The 24,179-nt window shown below is 39.7% G+C and overlaps 1 protein-coding gene across 1 annotated transcript in view; it reads left to right on the forward strand.

Annotated features, from left to right (window-relative positions):
- Window positions 1-18,628, forward strand: part of ERICH3 (glutamate rich 3) — a 112,152-nt gene extending 93,524 nt beyond the window's left edge. Inside the window, 6 exon segments of the mRNA XM_021097617.1 lie at window positions 9,309-9,440; window positions 13,460-13,915; window positions 13,918-14,271; window positions 14,274-14,961; window positions 15,059-15,724; window positions 16,350-18,628. Of these exon segments, the coding sequence (XP_020953276.1) occupies window positions 9,309-9,440; window positions 13,460-13,915; window positions 13,918-14,271; window positions 14,274-14,961; window positions 15,059-15,689 (2,261 nt within the window). The 3' untranslated portion in view covers window positions 15,690-15,724; window positions 16,350-18,628.

Here is a 24,179-nt window from a genome sequence, read left to right on the forward strand (position 1 = left end):
TTGATAATTCTTATATAGCCTGTTTCCTATTTTCTGTAAGTTCCTTCCTGTGGTAATCCTCTCTCAAGAATCAAATAAAACACTACATGTCTGAAGGCAAGGGTATGTGTGGCTTTTTATAGGTCATTTAATATTAGCAATGCCACTTGTTCTTAGTCACATTATTAGATGTATTTGTAGCTAACATCACTTATCATGTGCCAGTGCTAAACACTTACATATATTAACTCATCTAATCCTCGCAACAGCCCAATATCCCCATGAATTAGGTTCTATTAGCATCATGTCTTTTTCACAGATGACAGTATTGTAGCTTGGAGAGGTTATGTAAGGTGTCAAGGATTATACGGCTAATACAAAGCATTATTAGGATTTGAATTCAAGGAGAGTGGCTCTGGTTTCTAAAGATTTCCTATTTTATCTGTGCAGTAGGAATTTAGAATTAGATAAAAATAGGAAAATTTCTTAGAGAACTCAAACTTGACTTTGAGTTCTTCTCTGAAACTCTTCCTGATCCTAGAGTTCCTAGGTGTGGAGGACGGTTCCCTTTGACATAGAGAGTCTCAAGGCTTTTCCCAGGATTAATCACGTCCCGGTACTTAGACACATGGGAGGTCTGATACTTTTCTCAACTTTAGGAGGACAGTTACAGGGCCGAATTTTGTCCTTCAAGCATTGGGATTATGCTTGCCAGATGTTTGGCCCTCCCATAGCACCCTGTGCCCTATATATAACCTGTGTCTTGGTCCTTTCCCTCCCATCTGTCTCCTCTGCCAACATGGTGGGCATTTCTTTTTGACTCCAAGGTAAAATTTGTGTTCACATTTAGTATTACTAAAATCCCTCTGTGTTTTAAAACTTAGGAATAATTTTAACATCTCTGATTCTTATCCTAGGAACTTAAAAGCTGTTATTAAACCACTGGGGCCAACAGCTAGAGATTGAGGCTGTTGAATACTTATCTTTCTGTTCAACTACTATGTGCAGGGAGCGTCATGGTCAATAAGAAATGTGTAAGAGAAGGTTCCTCCTATAGTGTTAAGAGGAAGGCTTGGTACACAAGTAACTGGACAGGGGTCAATAGTCATGTATAAAACCACAGAAGGTACAAGTGCCATGAAGCTTGAAAGAAAGACAAGTCCCATTTGATGAATACCTTAAAAGTTGTCATGAAGGACTTGTTTAAGGAAGGCTTTAAAGGTTAGACAAGATTTTGAAGGTGGGATGAAGGAAGATAAAAAGCACTTTAAATAGTGGGAAATGGCAAAGGATATAATCTTGAAGTAAGTTAGACAAAAACTCTAGAATGAACTGTTTGATAGACTTCAGCCTATGGGCCAAATCTGGCCTCTCACTTTTTCTTTTTGTGTGATCTGTGAGCTAAGATTTTTTTTTTTTTTAATGATTGGGAAAAATCAAAAGAAGAATGTATAATGGCATGTGAAAATTATTTAAAATTCATATTTCAGTGCCAGAAAATGGTTTTACTGGGACAGAGTTGTGCTCATTTATATACATATTCTCAGTGGCTGTTTTTGTACTCTAAGGCCAGAGTTAAGTAGTTGAAACAGAGACCTTATGGCCCACGAAGCCCTAAAGATTCACTAAGGAGCCCTTTACAAAAAAAGTTTGCCAACCTCTGCCTTAGAATTACAACACAAAGACTTCCAACATTTTCAAAAGGATTTTGCCGTATATGAGTTAAGATTCTTATTAAAATATGTTTGAAGCCCTTTTATAAAATAATTCAAATGTTTGATCTTGGATCTCATTATTCAATTCTGGTACATACAATGTATAATCTAGTTAGGCAAAGTGCTGTTCAAAAAGAGATGTTAACGTTCGGTAGACACGTCGACATTACTATTACTGTTACTATTATTTCTTTTACTTCCACTTCAAAACCTGAATTTATGAAAGTAGACAGCTTTTTGTAAAATGAGATGCACATGATGTAGGCTCTAATTAGGTGATGGATAGAATATCAGAAACATTTGACTAAGAAGAGAATTTCATGTCACTTGGAAGAGAATTCCCTCCTCCCTGGATTTCTGAAATGAAGAGTGTATAGATTTATTATTTTTCTAGTATTATGGGAAACCTGTTTTCTTGATAACATCGATCATTTTCGAATATTTTGTTATTGTCCTTCCGTTGAAGTGGGTTCAACACTAGATGGCAAAGTCTACCACTATTTATCTTTCTTAAGCTCTGATATATGTACCACACCTCTTCATCAGTGTCTGTTTTTCCTTAACAGCTTATGACATAACAATTAGAAAATAGAGAAAAACAGTTTTAAAAATTATCTATAGGAGTTCCTGTTGTGGCTCAGCGGGTATCCCACTAGTATCCATGAGGATGCTAGTTGGTCCCTGGCCTTGCTCAGTGGGTTAAGGATACAGCGTTGCTCCAGGCTGCCCACGTAGGTTGCAGATGTGGCTGAGATTCTGTGTTGCTGTGGCTGTAGCGGAGGCTGGCAGCTGCAGATTTGATTCAACCCCTAGCATGGAAACTTCCATATACCTCACATGTGGCCCTAGTAAGGAAAAAAAAATTATCTGTAGATTCATGACACACAAATTACTTTCAACATTTGCTTTAGCTTCTTATTTCTAAACTTAAGAATTTACAGTTACACTGTCATATTTATATAAAATGGTATTTTGCTTATCCTTAATGTTCCACCATAAGCATATTTATGTTATTGTTATCTTCATGAATATGTTTAATGTCTATGGTTTATTCCATTCTGTGATTTTTCTCATAATTCAACTATTTCCCTATATTATTATAGTATTCTAGTATCTCATTACTTAAGGTAATTTAAAATTAATAACTGTGTTCTTAGGGTAGGTTCCATGAAGTTTAATTTCTGGACAAAGATAATAGACATTTTATTGAAAAAAGGTTTTTCTTAGGAAAGATTTGTTGAAAAGCTTATACAATATAGAACAGATGAGAATAAAATGAATATAAAGTTTCTTGCCCAGCCTTTTTTTTTTTTTTTTTTTTTTTTTGTCTTTTTAGGGCTGCACCCGAGGCATATCGAGGTTCACAGGCTAGGGGGTCAAATCAGAGGTGTAGCCTCCGGCCTACACCACAGCCACAGCAACTGCCAGATTTGAGCCGTGTCTGTGACCTACACCACAGGTCACGGAAACGCTGGATCCTTAACCCACTGAGCAAGGCCAGGGATCGAACCTGCATCCTCATGGTTTCTAGTCAGAATCCTTTCCACAGAGTCACGATGGGAACTCCCTCTTGCTCAGACTTTACTATTCTTCCTGAGAGGTAGGTAACTGTGGATAAGTTTTTTTGTGTGCATGAAAATTTTCTATCTATATACGCATATATATGTATCCATATATTTTATATATATACAGATATTATATTTATATACAGATGAAAACATGATACATTTTGTTTAAACTTGCTTTTTTTCACTTAACAGCATCTTGAATATCTTTTCATATTAGTACATATAATTGCACTTTATTTGTATTTACTGTACATATGATGCCATTATATTGCTTTAACATTTTATAACTTTGCAAATTTTCTTAAAAATATATTGCCTTCTGTGTAAGAACTGGTAGAGTTTTTCTATGGCCCATTTTCCACAAAAGAACAGAATTTCTGGGTTACAGAAGCCCAAAAAGTAGAGAGAATATAGCACAGTGGAAAATAAGACATTAATGAGCACAACCAAACAGAGACCATATCAAAGATTCAGAATGATATAGAAGGAAGGATTATGCTATCAAATCCGAAGGATTAGTAGATTATAACTGTTGGCTTCTGGTGTTTTTGACATATGCTAAAGGAAATGATGCAATAAATTTGTAAATATTTAAGACAATAGATTACAGAAAGTGATGAACAATCTGAAAAAGCTTTCTATAAATAAATAGTCCTAGGAAAATTTCAGATAAAATAAACCAAGTTTTGAACGTGTGGTTCATTATATTGATGCCAATGCCAAGCGAAGAGGTTATGGCTAGCTCCTCCTCCGTAATTGAGTCTTCAGTTAGGTGGCCGAAGGAGAGAGGAATAGAATCAGAGTTTGAAATGAAGGTCATTTTGGTGACTATGCTGCAAAACACAGCTTTTATAAATTAGACCAGAAGTCTGGCAAAAATTGAAATGTGTATGTTTTGCTTAGATCCCTGATTCGAACTTTAGGTTGAAATGAACTGGGGGCTGAGATAATGTGTAAATCATTCTATTTCATATTTGTATAGCATTGAATTAATCATTTTCAATCAGACTTAGAAAAATATTGTGATTACATTAAGAATAAGTCCAGAGGCTAAAAAAATCACATACAATTAATGATGTTTTGTAGTGTCTAAGCCAAACGCTTTAATCTGAATTGTTGTCACTTGAGATCATAGCAATGGAAAATTCTTTAAAGTACTATATCAATACCTTCATACCTTTCAGATCGATAACATAAAGTGATAGCTTCCTTCTAACTATTTTATAAGATGTCACACTTAATTGGGCTTTGTCCGGTCCAAAAACAAATCAGGTGAATTTATATAAAAGATATGTTGTATGCAGTGAAGTGGGTAAAGTAAAAGATTTATTTGCTAGCTGCAATGAGATAGTGTCCTTGGGAGTTAATTCAGTATTGCAGGGCATAGTGTTATTTTAATGTGTTTATTTTTTTCTGTTATTTTCAGTTTAAGCTGTCTTAATACATTTTGTGACACATAATGTTCTATGTGTTCTAATGGTGGGGCAATTCAGTACATTAATTTGTGGCATTAATGTAATTTATTTATTATGAATATAAATAAAACATTCAGAGGAAAGTATAATGTAAAATGTATATAGAGGTAGACATTTTATATTTTTAATATATGAATCAGGGGTAGTCATAGTGCTTGACCGGGTAATATAAACCTAAATAACATTAGGACTAAAATAAAATGCAATTTTATCATCATGCAGGCAGGATAGAGTGGTCTTGATAAAAGAACAAGAAAATCACGTATTGTGAGTTACAATCTAAATAGAATTTTTGAATAAATTGTGAAAGCATGTATTGTTTGATTCAGTAGGTTTCTTCTGAGATAAATATTAGGTTAGGTGTCTGCTTTATGCCACACTGTTCTTGGTGAGAACGTAACAAAGTCCTCCACTTTATTGGAGTTTACATTCAAGGAGGAGAGATGTGTACCAGGTGTAAAATAAATATGTGATGGGGTATCTGGGCTGAGTGCTAGCAGAAAAGAAAATCGGAGTACGGAGACACGTGGTGGTTTGAGGAAGGGGTAGTGTCTTAGGGCTGGCCTCTCTCAATGAAGGAAGAGACTGAACGAGGTGCAGGGTGAGCCACCCTGTCATCTGAAGAAGGAGCACAGGAAGCCAAGGGCACAGCAAATGCAAAGACTCTAAACTGGGGGTGTAGTTGTTGAGAGAAGGGTTTGGAAAGGAAGCCAGTGTGACAGGAGCAGAGTGGACAAGCCAAAGAGTGGTAGAAGAAGAGCCCAGAGGGAGAAACTGATATGTCACGGAGAGGATTTTATTCTGAGACAGGAAACCATTTGAAAAATTCAAGCACACAAATGACACGAGCTGAAAGTTTTGAAAAGATTATTCTCACTCCAGTGTGGAGAATAGACTTTAGCCTTCTGAAATTGTTGTCTTCGAACAGCTGTGGTCTTGAGTTGTAATTAATCCTGGGTTTTTGTAATCATGTAATCCATGTTTCAATGCCAAAGTTAACACAAGAGCATCAGGATCATCTTTATTGTGTGGTTCATGATGTGAGTTGTGCATTTTGTCATGGTGAGTTGTTGGGAAGATCATTGATTGGCTACACCAAGAATGATCAATGAACAGGCATAGTTTTCAAGGTGACGAGAACTTGGGATGAACTTGGATATATATTTACTCTGCTAAAATTCACATGAAAAGTTCTTGGCAGAACTTTCTTATGATATAGAATTGTCCAAGATTCTTAGCATGTTTCGAGATGGGAGTCATTTGTTTAGTTTCAAAACAAGCAGGAGAGAGAGTAAATTTAGATAGCTTGCCTACTAATATTGAAAACAATATCCTTGCCACCATTTTTCAATGACTAAGTTATCAAAATTAGAAAAAATTAGTGGAAATTGAGACACTGTTGGCAATAGTATGGGGACGAATGCCTCTCATCAGTATAGGTGAAACTGTGATTTGATACCTCCTTTTTTGACAAACATAGAGAAACATATATCGAAAGCTTCTAAAATATGCTCTCTGCCACAGCAATTTCAATTCCAGAAATTCATCTTAGGGAAATAGTCAGAAATAAGTTCCAAAATAATTATAAGTGGTATTTAAAGTAGCTTTATAGTCACAAAATCAAATAAATGGAAATAATTGAATATCCAAAATCAGGCAGTCCATTCACCAAATTTTAGTAAAACCTTATTAGAACATTCTGTGCAGTTACTGAAGAATCATTCTTACTTAATGATATGTGGGAATAGTTATAATATATTGCTAACTGAATAATGGGATACAAGATGCTCTAAGAGAAGAGTAAAAAAAAATACTTAGAAATCCACCAAAATGTTAACTAGTAATTGTTTATCAGTGGTGAAACCAGGGTAATTTTTCTTCTTTGCACTTCTTTTTTTCATCTTTTCTAGCTTTAGGTAATAAAAGCTATTTTCATATTTAGAGAAAATACAATGTGTATTATTTTTAAATATTGTTTTCATAATAAAAATCTACTTGCAATACAACATTATTTTAATGTTTAAAAAACATCTTAAAATACCCTATAGCATTTGAAATGGAAAAGGTGTTTTTCTAAGAGGTTCTTTGTATGAGCCTCTTCCATTTTGCTACAGAAGCTGTGGGAACTGACAATTGCTTTGCTTCTTTCTAATGGTCAACTTTATGGTGAGGTGAAGGATCAGAGCCTTGAGGGATGAAGAGCTAAACAGATAAAGGAAACAGGTGATGGGTCACATTGCTGACATTGCTGGAGTCTCAGCAGGCATAGTCCTCCTTTAGAGTAGGTGGAAAACAGTCAAGCTTAGACCCTGGCTGAATTCCTGCTCTTAAGTTTCAGTTTCAGAAGAACATCTGAGAAAAACAGGACCAAGGGAGGCTTTTCTGATCTCACATCTAATAAGTCCTTGATAAGTCCTAATAAGTCACGTCAGGGTCCCATTCTTGCTGAATCTGGAGTAGGCAGCACCTAACTGTACAGGCTCTCATGGACGTCCGAAGTCTAACCCTCCAGGGCAAAGCCAGCTGATGTGGGCAAGTGGTGATCACAGTCCTGAGACAGAAGGACTACATGCTTCAGTCAATTCTGAGTGAGTTGTAATTTTCAGATTATGCAAGTACTGTTTGGCTTCTTAGAATAGTCTTTTGGTTCAGTAGCTGCTAATTGTTTATTATGGTTGTAAACTATCTTATTGGGGTATAGGTGACATACAACATTATATTAATTTCAGGTATAGCGCATAATGATTCAGTATTTGTATAATAAACCATATTTCTTTATAGTCTGTGGCCTACTTGGGAAAAAACCTAGATGTCCCATCAGTTTTGATGAAACAAAGCTTCATGTAATTGTTACCAAATCGGACTTCCTCCCCACCTCTTCCTGCCATCCTTGGGATTTCTATTGCTTAGTCAGCCAAGCAGATTTAGACACAAAGACCTAAAATACTGTTTATGTAAACTCTTTAGTTATACAGTGTTAGCATTAGTATAGCAAGTGAGATGATGTTTAACTTATATGTACTATGTTTATAAAATTACTAAAATAAAGGTTGACTTGATTTGAAAAAACCCAGCTATGACGTAAATGTCATGCGTTGATGTCATCTCTAAACTGTATTATTATTAAAAAAACTTTTTTATTTGGCATGTTGGATGAATGAGGAAAACTATTATTCAAAAAAATTTAAGCAATATATTTGAACTATATGATGCACCTCATTTCATTTCCATATTTGATCTCTAAGGTTAATATAGTTAAGTCTTTCCATTCCTCCCCCTCAAAGCCATGTGAGGCAGCTATTTCACTATTTGTTTCCAAACACAGAGGGATCCGTAAGTAACTAACTACCCCTTAGCAATTCACCCTGAAGAAGGGACCACATTCTAGTTTTGTTTTTCCTGAAGTACAGTCTTTGGGTCACCTGGATCAGAATATCTGAGAGGAAAGAAAGCAAGAAAGTAGGAGAGAAGGGAGGTAGAGAAAGAGGGAGATGGATATAGAGAAGGAGGGTGGGAGGAAGGAATGGGTATTTTGGAGACACCACATTCATATCAAGGAGGGCAAATCCAGGTCTAGTGTTATTTGAGTGAGCTTCGGTTCTCCAGGAGGTGGCACAATGATAGATGTCAGGGGTTTAGGGATGTGGGTCATGGGATGACAGGCCAGGAATGTGGACAGGGACTGGTCAGAAACTAAAGACAAATTTAAGGGATATTACAGTGTTACCTAGAATCATGTCAGGTTGGGTGATCACCCTTAAAATAGACATGCTCATCTTTGTCATCTATTATTATTTATTAGGTGCTTAGGCACTCGCTAATGAGTGAAATATAAGCATGTTCTACAGATATTACTTCATTTAATCCTCCCAGTACAACCACTGAGTTGTTATCTTTTTGACAGTTGAGTAAATTGAGGCTGAGTCTTAAACCAAAGAATGTACCCAAGGTGACACAGTTACTATGGAGTATGGGACCTGAACTTCTTAGGTCTTCGTGCTTCTGAAGTTCAAGGCTAGTAGTCAGCTGCAGATAACAGGGATCTCTACAGCTTTTACTGTAAAATTTACAGGAATCATGCAATAGCTTTTTTGTTGTTGTTTCTTTGCTCTGTCCACATGCAGTGAATATTGAGGTCAAATCACTAAAATCTATTAATGGAGGAAAGCTTATAGTATAGTCAGTTCTGGTAGTTTTAGAAATCTGAAAGAACAGTGATGATTGGAGTTATAAAAGCCCTAACACATGTTTCTAGAAAGGAAAAGGCAACCAAACTCCTTTTCAGTCCATTCATTGCATGTGCATATGGCAAATCTGTCACTGCTTCTGTCTGTTGTCTTTTTTTTAAAAAATGCAAATATTTCTTTGCATGGGTTTCTTTACTTCATGATCTATCGTATTTTCTTTTTGAAATCATATCTTGAATGCTGTTTAATCTTAATACATTTTAAAAACAGGCTCACATTTTAATGCGAATGCTTTTAAATTAACCCCTTGTGCTAGTGTACCACTTGCAGTGTTCCCAGGACATATTTTTATACTTTTTGATATTTTATATGATCTCCAATCAGTTGGACAGGTAACAGCTGAAGCTGTGGATCCTGGCCGCCACTGCCACGGCCACTATGACTCTGAGTCTAGTGTTAGCAGCGCAGATGAAGGAGAGAAACACTCAGGGAGGTTGGAGACTGACACAGGTGCAGGTAAGGGCACATCATGACCTAGAAGAGAACTTCAGAAATCCTTTGCAAAAGACAGTGCCATTTCCATCTTTCATCTTCCTATCCTTGTTTCTTCCTTCTACCACCTTTATTTTTTTCGCCTAATGAATATGATGGCAGGGCATGGTTGAGAGGTCTTAAGGAGAGCTTTAGAGCTGACATCAGGTATGAAAGTTATTATTCTTTGTTGAATACATTGGTGCCTAGAATGAAATAAATAGGACTTCCAATAATAAGAAAAAATACTGGAAGGGATTTTCAGACCAGTCATTTCATAGCCTGCCTCCCAGTTAGCTGACCAGGTAAGTGATTTGCCTAACTGAACTGTTGGAGACACAGAAAGCCCAGACACATTTCATGATGATTTATTTGAACTCCCTTTTTTTTTTAAATTAGGGAAGAATTCATTTCCATTAGCAGATGACCTGGCTCTTGGTGCTGAGTATTCCAGCTGCAAGAGTGCCAATTAGAGTGACTCAACAGACCATGATGCATACATATCTAGTCAAATATCCTGTGTCCTTGAAATCAGGTTTCCCTATGTCTGGTGGATGATGATTTAAAGTGATGAATACATGTATGTGTGTGTGTGACAGTATCAGGGGTGGATTCTTCATTTGATACATCCTATGGTCATATTACCCTCCTCTCCAATTTTAATTATAACATCAAGCCCTTTGAGGTATCTGAGACTTCAATCTATTTTCCAGCAAACACATTAGCCAGCCAGTTTCATGGATGCATCAGAAGGCACAGAGAAAAAAGACCATATGACTCACAATAAATAGCAGTAGCCAGACATTTGCACCTATGCTGGTTTCCTGAGTTCCAATCCCCCTTGGGCAATGTGGAGAGGGTCGGGTGACACTTGAACATGCAACAGGCTGAGTTACAGGAGAAGGACCTTGAGCTTGAGAATCCAAGTTTTTCATTATGGGCGTTCAACCAGAGGATTTCTAGGGTACTTCCCCAAGCTTCTGCAATGCAGGCAGAGTAGTTGTTGTCTATCCAGTCTGATTCAAGCAAGAAAATACCACATAGTCAGTTTCCATTGTGGCTCAGCGGAAACGAATCTGACTAATATCCTTGAGGACACAGGTTCAATCCCTGGCCTCGCTCAGTGGGTTAAGGATCCAGCAGTGCCGTGAGTTGTGGTGTAGGTCACACATGCGGCTTGGATCTGGCATTGTTGCGGCTGCGGCGTAGGCCATCGGCTACAGCTCTGATTCAACCCCTAGCCTGGGAACCTCTGTATGCCATGGGTGTGGTCATAAAAGCCAAAAAAAAAAAAACCACCAAAAACAAAAAAACACACACATAGTGTATGCAGTGTGAGGGGAGTGTGGAAGGAATGTTTGTTAGGGCTCCCTGTGGGTCAGGCGCTGTGCTAAGCATTTTATTGTGGACTCTCACAGTGTTGCTATTCCCGTTTTATGGATAAGAGAATGAAGGCTTAGAGAAGTGTTAGTTATGGAGTTCATACAACTAAGTGACAGAAATGACTCTCTCACCCGGGTCTGTCTGACTCCCAAGTACACACTCATCCACTAAATCAGATTGCCCCCATTTGTTGAATATTGCTCGCTCTCATGTCTGGTTTGTTTGTTTGTTTTTTCTCAAAAGCCCAAGAGGTGGTTCTCAAAAAAACAAAAACAAACACGTCATGTTTTTGTACTGATATTTCTTAAAAGGGCTTCAATCATTCTTTCTCCCTTGCTTCAGGAATGGCATGTCTGACTTTGTGTGTGTGTGTGTGTGTGTGTGTGTGTGTGTGTGTGTGTGTGTGTAGTAGCTCAGCTGGGTGTCATTAGTATGTTCTCTCCTAGAATTCAGGCACAGTATATTATTATATGGTGGCTAGGCAATTTTATTACCCTGCTTTCCTGAATGTTCTTTAATTAATCCATAAATTTAGAGGTCAGCCTAGCAAAGCAGAGGACCTTCTTTAAGTGTTTTTCCTAACTGACAATTTTTAAATATACTCTCAAGCAGGAATTTGAAAAGAAACAGATATACTATACAAGAGACTTGAGAAATGTTGTTTCTCATGGTTTTCATTTAACTTTGTTTTAAATCCAGTAATAATCCGTAGTGAAATAAAGTGAGCTATATTCTTTCTTATGAATTGGTTCCGTGTTCCCTGAGTGAGCATGCCGATTTTGGTAAACAATTGCTGTGGTAGGCTGAGGACCACCTATGGAAGTCAACACCAACCCCACGGGTAGACCTGAAACTTCTATGTTGCGCCTTTGAAAGAAAACATCAAACATTACCTTCCAAATAAACATTTTTTTTTCCAAGGGAAATGGAGATCAGCTATTACTGTCTTCAATTTTTTCTTCTTTTTATGGTCACACCTGTGACAGATGGAAGTTCCCAGGCTTGGGCTGAATTGGAGTTGCAGCTGCCACCCTATGCCACAGCCACAGCAATGCCAGATCCGAAACACATCTGCGACCTATACTACAGCTTGTGATAGCACAGTTTGTGGCTTAACCCACTGAGGGAGGCCAGGGATCAAACCTGCATCCTCAAGGACACTGTCAGTTTCTTAACCCACTGAGTCACAATGGGGACTCCTAAAATGGTTTATTTTAATAGTCGGCAAGAGTCAAGAGAAGTCAGCAGAAGATAGCCATGTGTAGTATTAGGAGAAGAGCCGGAGTGATAAGACAGTCCAAGATGGGGTATCAGAATAGGGATAAAGTGAGTAAAATCAAGACTTTAGATTTCTGGGAGATTGTTGGTGATGGGGTAGAAGTGAGATGTCTAGCCAAAGAGGCAAGCAAGAGAAAAAACATGAGAAGAAATACTTGCTTACTTTATAAGTGTGTATCATTTGGAGGTTGACACCCTGGTATGATAACTTTTAGAGCCTAGTCCAGTGTCTTCTATAAATGAAAAAGATTAAATGGATAGAAAGTATTGAGATGTCCATTTTAGAAGCTTCGATCTCCCTAAGTGCTATTCTGCAGTTGGAAAATTTAAGTATTTTGGGTATTTGGCTTACCATGCCTTTATTTATTTTGCATGCATCATTGCAACAGAAATGCATGTCTTAGTTAAATAATAAGAAATCTATCTGAAGCTTTTAAAGAAACAAATTGAATTTGTATTTATTGAAATATCATGGTAGCACACTCAGATTTGCCAGGAAATTATGGGTGAAAACTTACAAAATACTTCAAGAAAGTTGTTTATGTTGAAAATTATCCCAGACTACAAAGTCTGGTCTTGCTCTGTGCTCTCATTTTGCAAAGGCACATCAGTTTCTGAATGTAGACGGGAGGTATTCTGACCTATAACCCAAATTTATGTCTTTAGTGAAAAGTCTTCCATTGAGCTATAGAGCTATTTGATGACTAGGTCTAGATATAGTAGCTTTAAAATGTGGGGGTAATGTACGGGGTAATGATCACTTGGCACTGTATTATGATTGTGTTGCTAAATGCCCACATTAGTATAAGAAATATAGACCGAGAACAGGCATAATACGGTGCTATGGGGAACAATGATTTCTATGAAGATGAAGTACTCACTATTTTCCTTGTTGCATAGTTTTTCTGCAAGTCCTAACATTTCAAACAAAAGTAGGAGAGGTGTGTGTGTGAGAGAGAGAGAGAGAGAGATTTTATTATTCTTTTAAAAAAATTTTATTATAGTTCATTTATAGTGTTCTGTCAATTTCTGCTGTAAGAGATTTTATTATTCTAATGCATGGATTTTTTTTGTTTGTTTTCAGCATTTCTCATGCTCAATTTTCCTTTATTATCAATGTGTCCATTAAATGTGATAGCATTTCTTTTTATCATGAAAAGCCATTATTAAATCATAGTGCACATTACAGTTGATGGCATCAGAGAGTCCAGGAAATGCTGTCTATATAATATGACTAGCCCCTTGATATTATGTATAAATATCTCATATTTATAAGATTATATGTAATATCTCCTCCCTGCCTTTTGATGAAAGTAACCTTGTTTTCTAACCTTATTTTCTAGCACTGAATAGGAACTTAGTGGTGGAGGAAAGGGCAGTACTCAGCTCAAACAAGGAATCCAAGCAAGCTGCATCAGCAGAGTATGCCCTGGAGAAGAAAGAAGCAGTGCAGGGAGATGAAGTTCCCCAATACAGGGATGCTGACACAGAAGAAAAAAGGGCTGAAGCACTTTGGGGAAAAGCAGGGGTTAAAGAGTTTCCCTTGGGGCAGTGGAAGCCCACAGCTGAGCAGCCAGCACCAGGAGGATCATTTACAGAGGAAAGGGAGATCCCTCAGGTGATAGCAAGTGGGGCAGAGGCAGAAGCCGAAGAGGGTAGAAGACAAGATAAAGAGGACTTAAACCCTAGAGGACCGGAGGCAGCAAGAGCCTCAGGAGGTCTTCATGAAAGTGAGGCCTTGATGCAAACAGTGATGACGGAGATGGAGAAGGCAGCTTCTGGAGAGGAGCAGGGTTCAAGTGTGCTCAGGAGGCAGCATCCCTGAGGGAGGCGAGGAGGCTAGAGGAAGAAGAGTCTGAGAGAGCAGCTATGAGTGAGGCTGGGTCTGCAAAGCCAGGTATGGAGGATAGTGAAGAGGAAGCATCCACAGACCTAGAGGACATGGCACTCATGGAAGATGCTCCATCCAAGAGGGAAGAGGGTTTAGAACAGGCCATACTGGGGGGAAAGGAACGAGCCAAAGAGAGGAAGGTGGTCATGGGATCTGAAACCTCTTTGAATTCCTTGACTTCTGAGAAGGCCGAGGCAACTCGGGTGGGGGTTTTGGAGGACAGCCTGGAAGAATTGGGTAAGGAAGACGTGGAAAGAGAGAGGCTGAGATGGATGCAGAGTCTAATGAGGAAGATGAGAGCAAAGAAATATTACCTGAGGAATTAGGTAATAGAGAGAGGAGGAAAGCTGAGAGGCCAAAAACACTTCCTGGGGAAACTGAAACGGAGAGAGAAGAGGTGAGAAGGGCAAAGGCACCTCAGGATGAAGACACTTTAGAAGAAGAGCAAAAGTTTAAAGAGGAAGAGGGGGAACCCCTAAAGGAAATAAGACCCAAGGAAGAGACTCAAGACCCCCAAAATGAAATGGACCGTGATTCAGAGGACGAAGCAGCTGGGAGGGCATCTGAACTGACTGTAGACATGGGGCTGCAAGGAGAAGATTCACTGAGAGAGAGAGAAGTGATCTTGTTTGAAGCAGCTCCGGGATTTGCAAAGACCCTGGAAAACGGAACCGTTCTGAAGAAACAGGGAGGAGGGGAGGGACTGACGGCAGCAGGGGACACAAGGCACAGGGGCAGAGCAGAGCAGGATGAAGGGCCAGGCCCTGCAGGAGAGGGAGTTATAGGAGCTCCCAAAAGTCAGCCAGCTGGGAAGGCGCTGACACCTGAAGGCCCGCTCCTGACTGCAGGCGAGGACCGGGAGTGTGCAGACAAAGGTCAAGATGGCCTTGCAGGCTGGGAGGAGAGGGATAAAGAAGGGCCTGTGCAGGGGCCAGAGGCAGTGGCTGCCCAGCGATGACCCTGGAAGATGTTCCTGAGGGGGATTCTCCCAAGGCGGGAAAGTTGAGCCAAGAAGAGAGAGATGAGGGCCCAGCGGAGGAGGCGGATAAAGAGTTCACTCTGGGGGCAGAGTGATGACGAATGGGGACACCGAAGGGGACAGGAGCGTGCAAGGCATGGTTGTGGCTGAGGAAGCTCTCCATTCAGGAGTGGCTGCGGAGATGGAGAGGGAGGCATTGTCAGATTCGAAGACAGCTGAGGGGCAAACAGAAGCAAATAGAGCCTCCCCCTTGTCAGATGTTGCCGGGGAGGAAACTTGGCACAAAGTGGACGAAATGCTTGGGAAAACGGCAGCTGCAAAGAAGATGGCTGGCGAGGAGATAACGCAGGGCCGGGAGGAGGCGACAGTGACCTGGGCGCCGGAAGCTGAGGCCGAGGCTCTGGGTGGGGCTTCAGACCTGGAAGGGAAGGCCGCACAGCTCGGGCCGGCTACGGAGGGAGGAGATGCTGAAACCCCGCGGGAGGCAGAGTCGGTGGGAGGGAAAGGGAGCTGGGATGCTGGGCAGGAGTCGGGTGCCACTGACGAATTCAGACTCCGATGTTCCCAAGAGAGAGGGTCAGAGCAGGGGAGACAGAGTCCACAGGACACGGGGACACTCCCCGGAAACCCTGACGACACGGGAGGCCAAGCAAAGCAAGAGCATACGGCGCTAAGAGAAAGTGAGAACGTAGATGTTTTCTGAACAACGGGAAGGCCTGAGAGACTTCATGGCTGTCGGTGAGTTTAAGCCTGATCTGTTTGCTGGATTAAACAGATCCCCCACCTGGGGTCCCTCCGCTTTGGGCTGGCTCATGCTTTTATGAGTCAGTCACACACACACACACACACACACACACACACACCACACCACCCCCAGTTCTGGGCTGCTTAGCCCTGAGCCCTTGATGAGGAGGATTGGGGGTGTGAGAAGGAGGCAGGGCCAAAGCCATCCAGGGACCCTTGGCAATTCTAGGTCACATCCTCTGCCTTTGCAAGCACAGCTCTCTGTAGGGATGAGATCCATCCCTCAGGGAGTGTGCCAGAGGGACAGGCCAGGAAAGGAGAGGCTCAAACTCTTTTCCAGAATTCATTTCCCTTTGCAATTATTTGCCTTTAGATGGGCTCTATGTCTTCATTTCTGCAATTTTGTGAAGTTTAATCATATACATAGCATAAATATGTAAAATGTATTAAAATATTAAAACATAGTAAAATAGATGTATATATGTGAAATATGGAAGATTGTAACTAAAGACCAAAATTATTTCTAGCATTTCCTTGTGTTCCTGCTATTTCCTAGTGCCTGGATTCTACCATCCTGGGTGATTATGTTCATAGTTCTATCCTTTTTATTATTTTGCAGGATATCTTCAGCATGTCTTCTGGAAGACTTAAAGAGAGGAAGAGAAGGAGTACCCCTAGCATCTCCCCAGGACTTTAGCTTTTACCTTTTTCCTTTTTAATCCCTGTGCTTGTCAGAGCTAGTTCCCGGTCTGACAGTGCTGGTCGGTAGCACCATGAGCACCTTGAGAAGAGCTGTGCAGACCCTCCATAGGGTGCTGGGTCCCAAGGGAGGATTGTGAGGCTGTTGCTGTTCAACACTGTTAACATGATGTCTATATTCAAGTCAGTAGATAGTTTCCAAAGGTTTGACTTTTACCAAAGATTATCTGAAAGGCTCAGTCCCCATGGATTTGTTGAAATCCTTTTTATTTCTAATCCAACGTTAGTCCCAGTTTCACACATGGAAGTTTTTTAATTAAAATCTGTGGCTTTGTCTATGAAAATAAGCCCTAAACATCCTTCCAGGTATACTCAATACTCAAATGGCTCCAGACCTGTAAGTCCTTCCAGAAAAGGATTCCATGGCATGCTTATTCACCTGCATTTAGAAATAGTCATTCTGTGTATGCCAGATGAGTAATTGTGTAATTTGAAGTGTAAATCTTGTTTCAAAATGCCCCTTGTTTTTGCATGTTTCTGTAGTCTTGCTTTTCTGATGCTGACAGGTAAATGCTTGTGGCATTTCATCCCCAGGGGCCTTATTTATAGGGCCACTCGAATTTAAATCATAGTAGTAAATAATTTAGCTGAGTAAAATGAGTAACAATCATTATAGCAGGTAAACATAGCACATCAGCCCATATGTCAACATTCTAGACTCTAGACTCTGGTTGATGTCATTCAATGGAAAACAACCTTGGATTAAATTAGTGTGCTGCCTACCTTCCCAAGTTCTGTTATTTCAAACCCTGTGAACTAATCTTGCAGTGCATTGCAAATCAACAGTCACAGTTGCCTTCTAAATTACACCCGCCCCCCATATCACTAAGAATTGTATATCAGTGTGCCTCCTGGGAATTTGGTTTCCTTGTGACATTTTTGTTCATATACCAGTGTCCCAAAGAGCACATATGTTTGGCCATCTTTTCATTATGTAAGGAGATGATTCTCCAGCCACCTTACACATTATACTTTCATGGGGCACTTTCATGAATGATTCAACCCCTGGCCCCACCCCAGAGATTCAGATCTAATTAGTGTTTGATGGGTGTAAGGCATCTGTTTTCTGTCTTGTTTTGTTTTTTTTAATTCTTCAGTTGATTTCTACCATGTAGCCAACACTGAGACTTGCTGCCCTAGTCATTTTACAATCATGCTCTCTGCCCTATGGCCCAGGGACCAGGCACATTATCTTCATAGTTGAGTTTCATTTTAATAAATAAAGGAGTCATTCAATGATCAAAGATATAATGGACCATAAGTTCTGAAAATGTAGTCCCTTGATCAGGATATTGCATCGCCTAGAACTCTTCCAAATACAAATTCCTGCCTTCATCTCAGTCTGTTAAATTGGAAACTGTGGGCGTGGCATAGCAATTGGTGTTTTAACAAGCCCTCTGGGTAATTCTGATGTACACTATACTCTGAAAACTGCTGTCACGGACTATTGATTGTGTTGAGGATTAGTCTCAGTTGGAAAATGTATTGCAGAAGTGTTGTGAACTTTGTCTCTCTTTCTTTTACTGTTTGTCTCTCTCTCCTCTTCTTTCTTTTTTCCCTAGGAAATGGTACTCACTACAAAAGTGACAACCTCAGCTTTAAACTCATTCTTCTTATGACTGTAAAATGATGTATATGTGAAGTCCTTCAGCCCACCCCCTACCAAGGACAAGCATCACTCATGGCACATCACAGATCGCCTTTGTCTTACATTTTATGAGTGGATTTCATCTCCATTATATCCAATTTCATTTATTACTGAATGCATTGCCGTGGCGTTCTACAGTATTTTTTCACTGATCTCAACCTTATTGCTACAGAGTGCTTTGAATACATAGCACCTTATGGGAAAGATTGTAAACTTGTTAATTCCATTGAAGAATGAGTTTTGTACAATGTGCTAAATGGAAATTGCGTTGGATTATTTTTATATTTAACACATTCCGTCAAAACATAATGTAAAATTATTCTACAATCTGCATGTGGGTTTAATTGTGAAATTCAGTCTTGTGATATTTTGATGAAGTAAATTCTTTCTCTGCAAATACTATGTTGGTCAAATTATTTGTATGTTCAACTGAACTGAGTTTTCCTAGTTTCATTATTAAAAGCGTGAATAAACCATACGTTTACAGATGAGACATGAATGGTCTTTTATAAATAAGACTAGACTTTTAAAATCTTCTTTGTCCTTTCCTCTCAAAATTTAAACTCCATAGAGTAGAAGAGAGAGAATTATTTTCACTGGGTTGCTGGGTTGTGTTTTTCAGCGTGTGTGTTTATCTGACTGTATGCATTCATATATGTCTTTCACACACATGGAATGATGTCAGAGAGGAAAATTGCTATCACATTTCATAGATAATATAGAAGCTCAGTGAAGTGGCTTGTCTAAAATCATGGTCAATCTTGGGTCTTCTTACTCCAAACTTTTTTTTTTTGTCTTTTTTTTGCCTTTTCTAGGGCCGCTTCCCGTTGCATATGGAGGTTCCCAAGCTAGGGGCCTAATCGGAGCTGTAGCTGCCGGCCTACACCAGAGCCACAGCAACGCAGGATCCAAGCCGCATCTGCAACCTACACCACAGCTCATGGCAACGCCAGGTCCTTAAACCACTGAGCAAGGCCAGGGATTGAACCTGCAACCTCATGGTTCCTAGTTGGATTCGTTAACCACTGTGCCATGACGGGAACTCCTCTGAGCTTTGATTTGTTTTTAAATCACATACACTTCCTTCTAGGAAGAGGCATATTAAATAGATACTAAGATATACTATGTGAATCTCTACATATTTTTGTTTATTTGTAGAAGTAAAAATCAATCCTCATTAGTATAATCTGTATCAATAAGAAGAGAGCTATAGTTCCGGCCAGGGTCAAAAAATATGGTAGATTATTTAAATAATTCAAGAGAAAAATAGACAACCAATGGAAAGATAGGCAGAATTAGGTTATTTGAATTTCTTGAGTTAAGTGTTTTCTATGGCTTTGTAAACTCTTGTATTATAAATTTAAATTATAGTCGAATTCCTTAAAAAAAAACTTCTAAGATCAATAACTTTGGCCCAATGATTGCCTTTGGAAATGGTTATTTGAGAAAAGAAAAGAAGGTTGTAAAAAAAGATTCATCAAGCCTGTGAAATATTCCAGTAGCTTCAAGGACAGCCCAAGAGAGGTCAGTCTGACCTTGGGTAATATTTTCTTCTAGTCTCCTGTTCTACCCAGTTGTGCCATTTGAAATCAGCTCCCAGTTACCACGGCCAGCAGCAAAAGATACAAAAGAATGGGGAATAAACACAGCTGGAATTCTTTAAAAGTTGCTCTCAAACATACCTTTTTTCCCCCTTTTTTTAGGTTATTTCCTTCCCTCTAATATCATGCCCTGTGACAGGAAAGCTATGCTCTTCAAAATAACAAAAAGCATAAACTCTATAATAAAAAGCTGGATGTTTGGGAATGTACATTCCTTTTGAAATTCCTATGAGAGGTCTCAGATTGTTTAATAATCTATGCAACTCATATATTATATATTTTAAATATATATTATATGTTTTAAATATATGTCTTATATATTTTAAATACATAATATTTTGGAATGATGCAAAGCTCCATTTTTTATGAGGGAAAATGAGGTACACACAGAAACTCCTAAGACAGAGAAGCTGGCACCAAAATCTAATAAAAACCAGCTCTCTGTCTCTTTTGTCAAATATTTCCTGGTAGTATTAATATCTGATTATAGCTAGCCATCTAAAGGGCATATTATAGGAGAAATCTCACAGTTGTTTAGCAGCATGGTACTAATGTGACACAGAGACCCTCAAGCTGATGTTGCTGTACCTCTGAGGGGAGATGAAGCTTTTGAAGGGATCCACTGGTAAGGCTACTTGGCAGATGTCAATCTCCACATGTACTTTCATCAGAAGATGGACCCGAATGCTGGCCAGCGGTCAAAGTCTTCCTTTTTGCTAAGTCCCCACTCTCTCTTCATAATAGAGGTCAACTCTTCATCCATTTACCAATTTTACTGTGTCGTCTCTGAGATAACACAAACTGCAAAGGAACAATTTGAAATATGACATAGGCATTGAGACTTTAATGACTGCTTAGTAAATCCTTCTGCAAGTTAAGTGGTTTTCAACTCTTGTTTTTAAGGAAATTAAATGAGGACCTAATTGACTTGTCAGTTGATAAGCCACTTCAATCATTTTTGGTATTTTATCAGTCTTTGATTTCTGGTAAAATCAGTCAGAAGGAATTCAAAGTAGAACATGGCTACACAAAATAACAAACTACTTCCATTCTCATCTACCTGTTTATGTGACATGCACAAATGCTGTACTTGTACACCTAAACAAATAAAACAGAAAGTGGAATAGAACTGGTGTTGAACACTCTCATTCTAGCAGGAAATATTTATTCAGATACACAAAACAATTAGAAATCACCATCTTAAAGATGCACTTCTGGAGTTCCCGTCGTGGCTCAGTGGTTAACGAATCCAACTAGGAACCATGAGGTTGCGGGTTTGATCCCTGGCCTTGTTCAGTGGGTTAGGGATCCAGCGTTGCTGTGAGCTGAGGTGTAGGTTGCAGACGCGGCTCGGATCCTGCGTTGCTGTGGCTCTGGAGTAGGCCGGTGGCTACAGCTCCGATTCGACCTCTAGCCTGGGAACCTCCATATGCCTCAGGAGCAGCCCAAGAAATGGCAAAGAGACAAAAAAAAAATTAAAAAAAAAAAAGATGCACTTCTACTTTTCATGTGTGAGATTTCTCAAAATTTGTAATGCATGTAGGTTGTATTGATTAAATCTACATTACTAATTACTGCAGGGATAGCTCAGTCCAGAAGAAATTTACCGTATAGAACCTTATGGTTATAAGAAATTTTTAAACTAAACTTTAATGTATATAATAATTTAGTTGCAGAGAAGTATGACAAGGTGATCAATAAAAAAACTTTCAAACATGAAAATATACTACAGTAAGCTAAAAATTCTATGGGCATGGATAAATGGAAATGTTTACTAAGAAAAAAACTCTTGGAGTTCCCATCGTGGCTCAACGCTAACAAAACAGACTAGTATTCATGAGGACTTGGGTTCGATCCCTGGCCCTGCTCAGTGGGTTAAGGATTCGGCATTGCCATGAGCTGTGGGGTAGGTCAAAGATGCAGTTCGTATCTGGTATTACTGTGGCTGTGGTGTAGGCCGGCAGCTGTAGCTCTGATTCAATCTCTAGCCTGGGAACTTCCATACACTGTGGGTGCGGCCCTAAAAAGACAAAAAAGAAAAAAACCTCATGTTAAAGAAGAGCTTAAGTCTCATACTATTGAAAATGATCAGGTTCCCCAGGAAACACTCCAGAGTTTTTACGAAGAAGGTTTACTGGGGAGTACTCTTGGTATTAACGCTGTGGGGGAGGTGAGGGAAGCAGAAATGGGTTGAAAGGAAAGGGGGGCTGTGATGTAGTTGCCCTGGAGACTGCATCCATCCTGTGGAGAGCTCTGCGGCTCCAAGGACAGAACGAAGGCAAGAGGACCAGGTTTCTGAGTCCCCACAACAGATCAGTTACTGGATGTTGGCTGCATTCCCAGGAGGGAGCATAACCTTAGACCAGGCGGCAACCTTCAGTCAAAGCACTTCCTGGGGAGAGACTCAGATGTGTGCCAGCAGCTGACCCCTCTCCAGGTAGAATGAATGTGCAAGCTGCCAAGTATATACAAGTGTGGCATGCCCAAGCACCCATTACTTGGATAAAGGTGATATCAAATTGTGATGTCATTTCTGGAATTCCTGCTGTGGCACAGCAGAAATGAATCTGACTAGGAACCATGAGGTGTGGGTTCCATCCCTGGCCTCACTCAGTGGGTTAATGATTCGGTGTTGCAGTGAGCTGTGGTATAGGTGGCAGATATGGCTCAGAGCTGGCATTGCTGTGGCTGCAGAGTAGGCTGGCCCCTGTAGCTCCAATTTGACCCCTAGCCTGGGAACCTCCATATACTGCAGGTGCAGCCCTAAAAAGCAAAAAAAAAAAAATTGTGATGTCATTTCACTTTTGGGGGAGACATTTAGGAAAGAGATGTGATCACTTAATCTTAAAACATTCCATTTATAACATGCTAGAAATTGCATTTGTAACTACTATTTAGATTTATAAAAATGTGTAGATGTCAGTGTAAAAAATGTGGGAGGAGATACTGACAGTTTTGCAAAGCTCTCTTAGTGTTAAGTGAGCAAAACAATTTGAAGAGCACTTGTGCAGTGTTATGGACAGGGTGAACAGGTTTCTCAAGTTACGAGGCATGGCAGTCCTCACCAGTAAGTTGCAAAAATTTTTATTAATGTGTAAAGTTTGTTTTGGCTTATTTGTATTTGTTTGTATTATTATAGAAAAATAAATGAGTAGGTCATGCAGCTTGAGGATGCCTCAAGGAAGGACTCTGAGTCCTGGCACAATGCCCGACTGTTTCTAGGGAAGGAAGTGTGCCCCTTGAGTGTGTCCAAGTACACAATCAGAGCATCAACAACTGTGCTCACACAGCAATGCAGTGCTAAAGGGCAGGATGTCAGCACACTTTCTCCCTCAAGTACCAACCAGACAGTATATATTTTAGGTTTTGTAGGACATACAGTCAAAAATACTCAACCCTGCCATTTAAAGGCAAAAGCAGCCATAAACTATACTTAAACAAATGTGTGTGGCTGTGTTCCAATAAAAATTTATTTACAAAGAAAGGTGGAGTGCTAGATTTTGCCTGAGGACTGTAGTTTGCCAATCTGTGCTTTTATTTTTTTTTTTCAATTTACTTATTTTTTCATTTTATGGCTGTACCTGCAGCATACGGAGGTTCCTGGGATTGAATCTGAGACATGGATGCAACTTATGCCAAAGCTGCAGCAATACCGGATCCTTTTAACCCACTGTGTGGGTCAAGGAATCTAACCTGCTCCACAGCAGTGACCCAAGCCACTGCAGTTGGATTTTTAACCCACTACACCATGGCAGCAACAACTGTTTTTACTTTTTAATTTTTTTCTTTTTGACCTCACCCAAGGCTTGTGGAAATTTCTGGAACAGGGATCGAACCCGTGCCACAGCAGTGACCTGAGCCACCATGGTGACAAGTTCAGATCCTTGGCCTGCTGCACCACAAGAGAACTCTCCAATCTGTGCTTTTAAAATGCAATCAAATTCTTTAACTCTGTAAACTAATCCTTACTATCCCATTCCCCCATATGCCATAGACATTTAGACATTAATCACAAACAATTGGAAACAAGCAGCACAAAGGAACTAATTGCTCTTTAACCCCTTGAAGAAATAAGATAATTTATTACAATCTTCCTCACTTTTTAAGACTATTATTAAAAAGCTTTGTTTTAACCAGGTTTTCAGTCCTTCCTTCCACACCGTCACCATCTTCTCTGGTACATCTGTTAGCATAAAAGTGTGAGATATTGTGAGGAAAGGAAAAGGAACCGTGGAGTTCTGACGATCACATTTCCTGTAACACAGGCCGACTTGTTCTGCAATAGAGTATCAGCTCTATGACAGAAAAGATCTGGTCTGCTCTGGTCCATGTTCAAATTCCCTGTGCCAAGAACAGTGTCCAGCACATGGCACATGCCCAATAAATAGCTGGTAAAAGAATGAGTAAGAGAACTAAAATACAGAGGTAATATTGCTACATG

Source organism: Sus scrofa, chromosome 6 (genome assembly GCF_000003025.6).
Source record: "Sus scrofa isolate TJ Tabasco breed Duroc chromosome 6, Sscrofa11.1, whole genome shotgun sequence".
In the NCBI taxonomy this organism is placed as follows: domain Eukaryota; kingdom Metazoa; phylum Chordata; class Mammalia; order Artiodactyla; family Suidae; genus Sus; species Sus scrofa.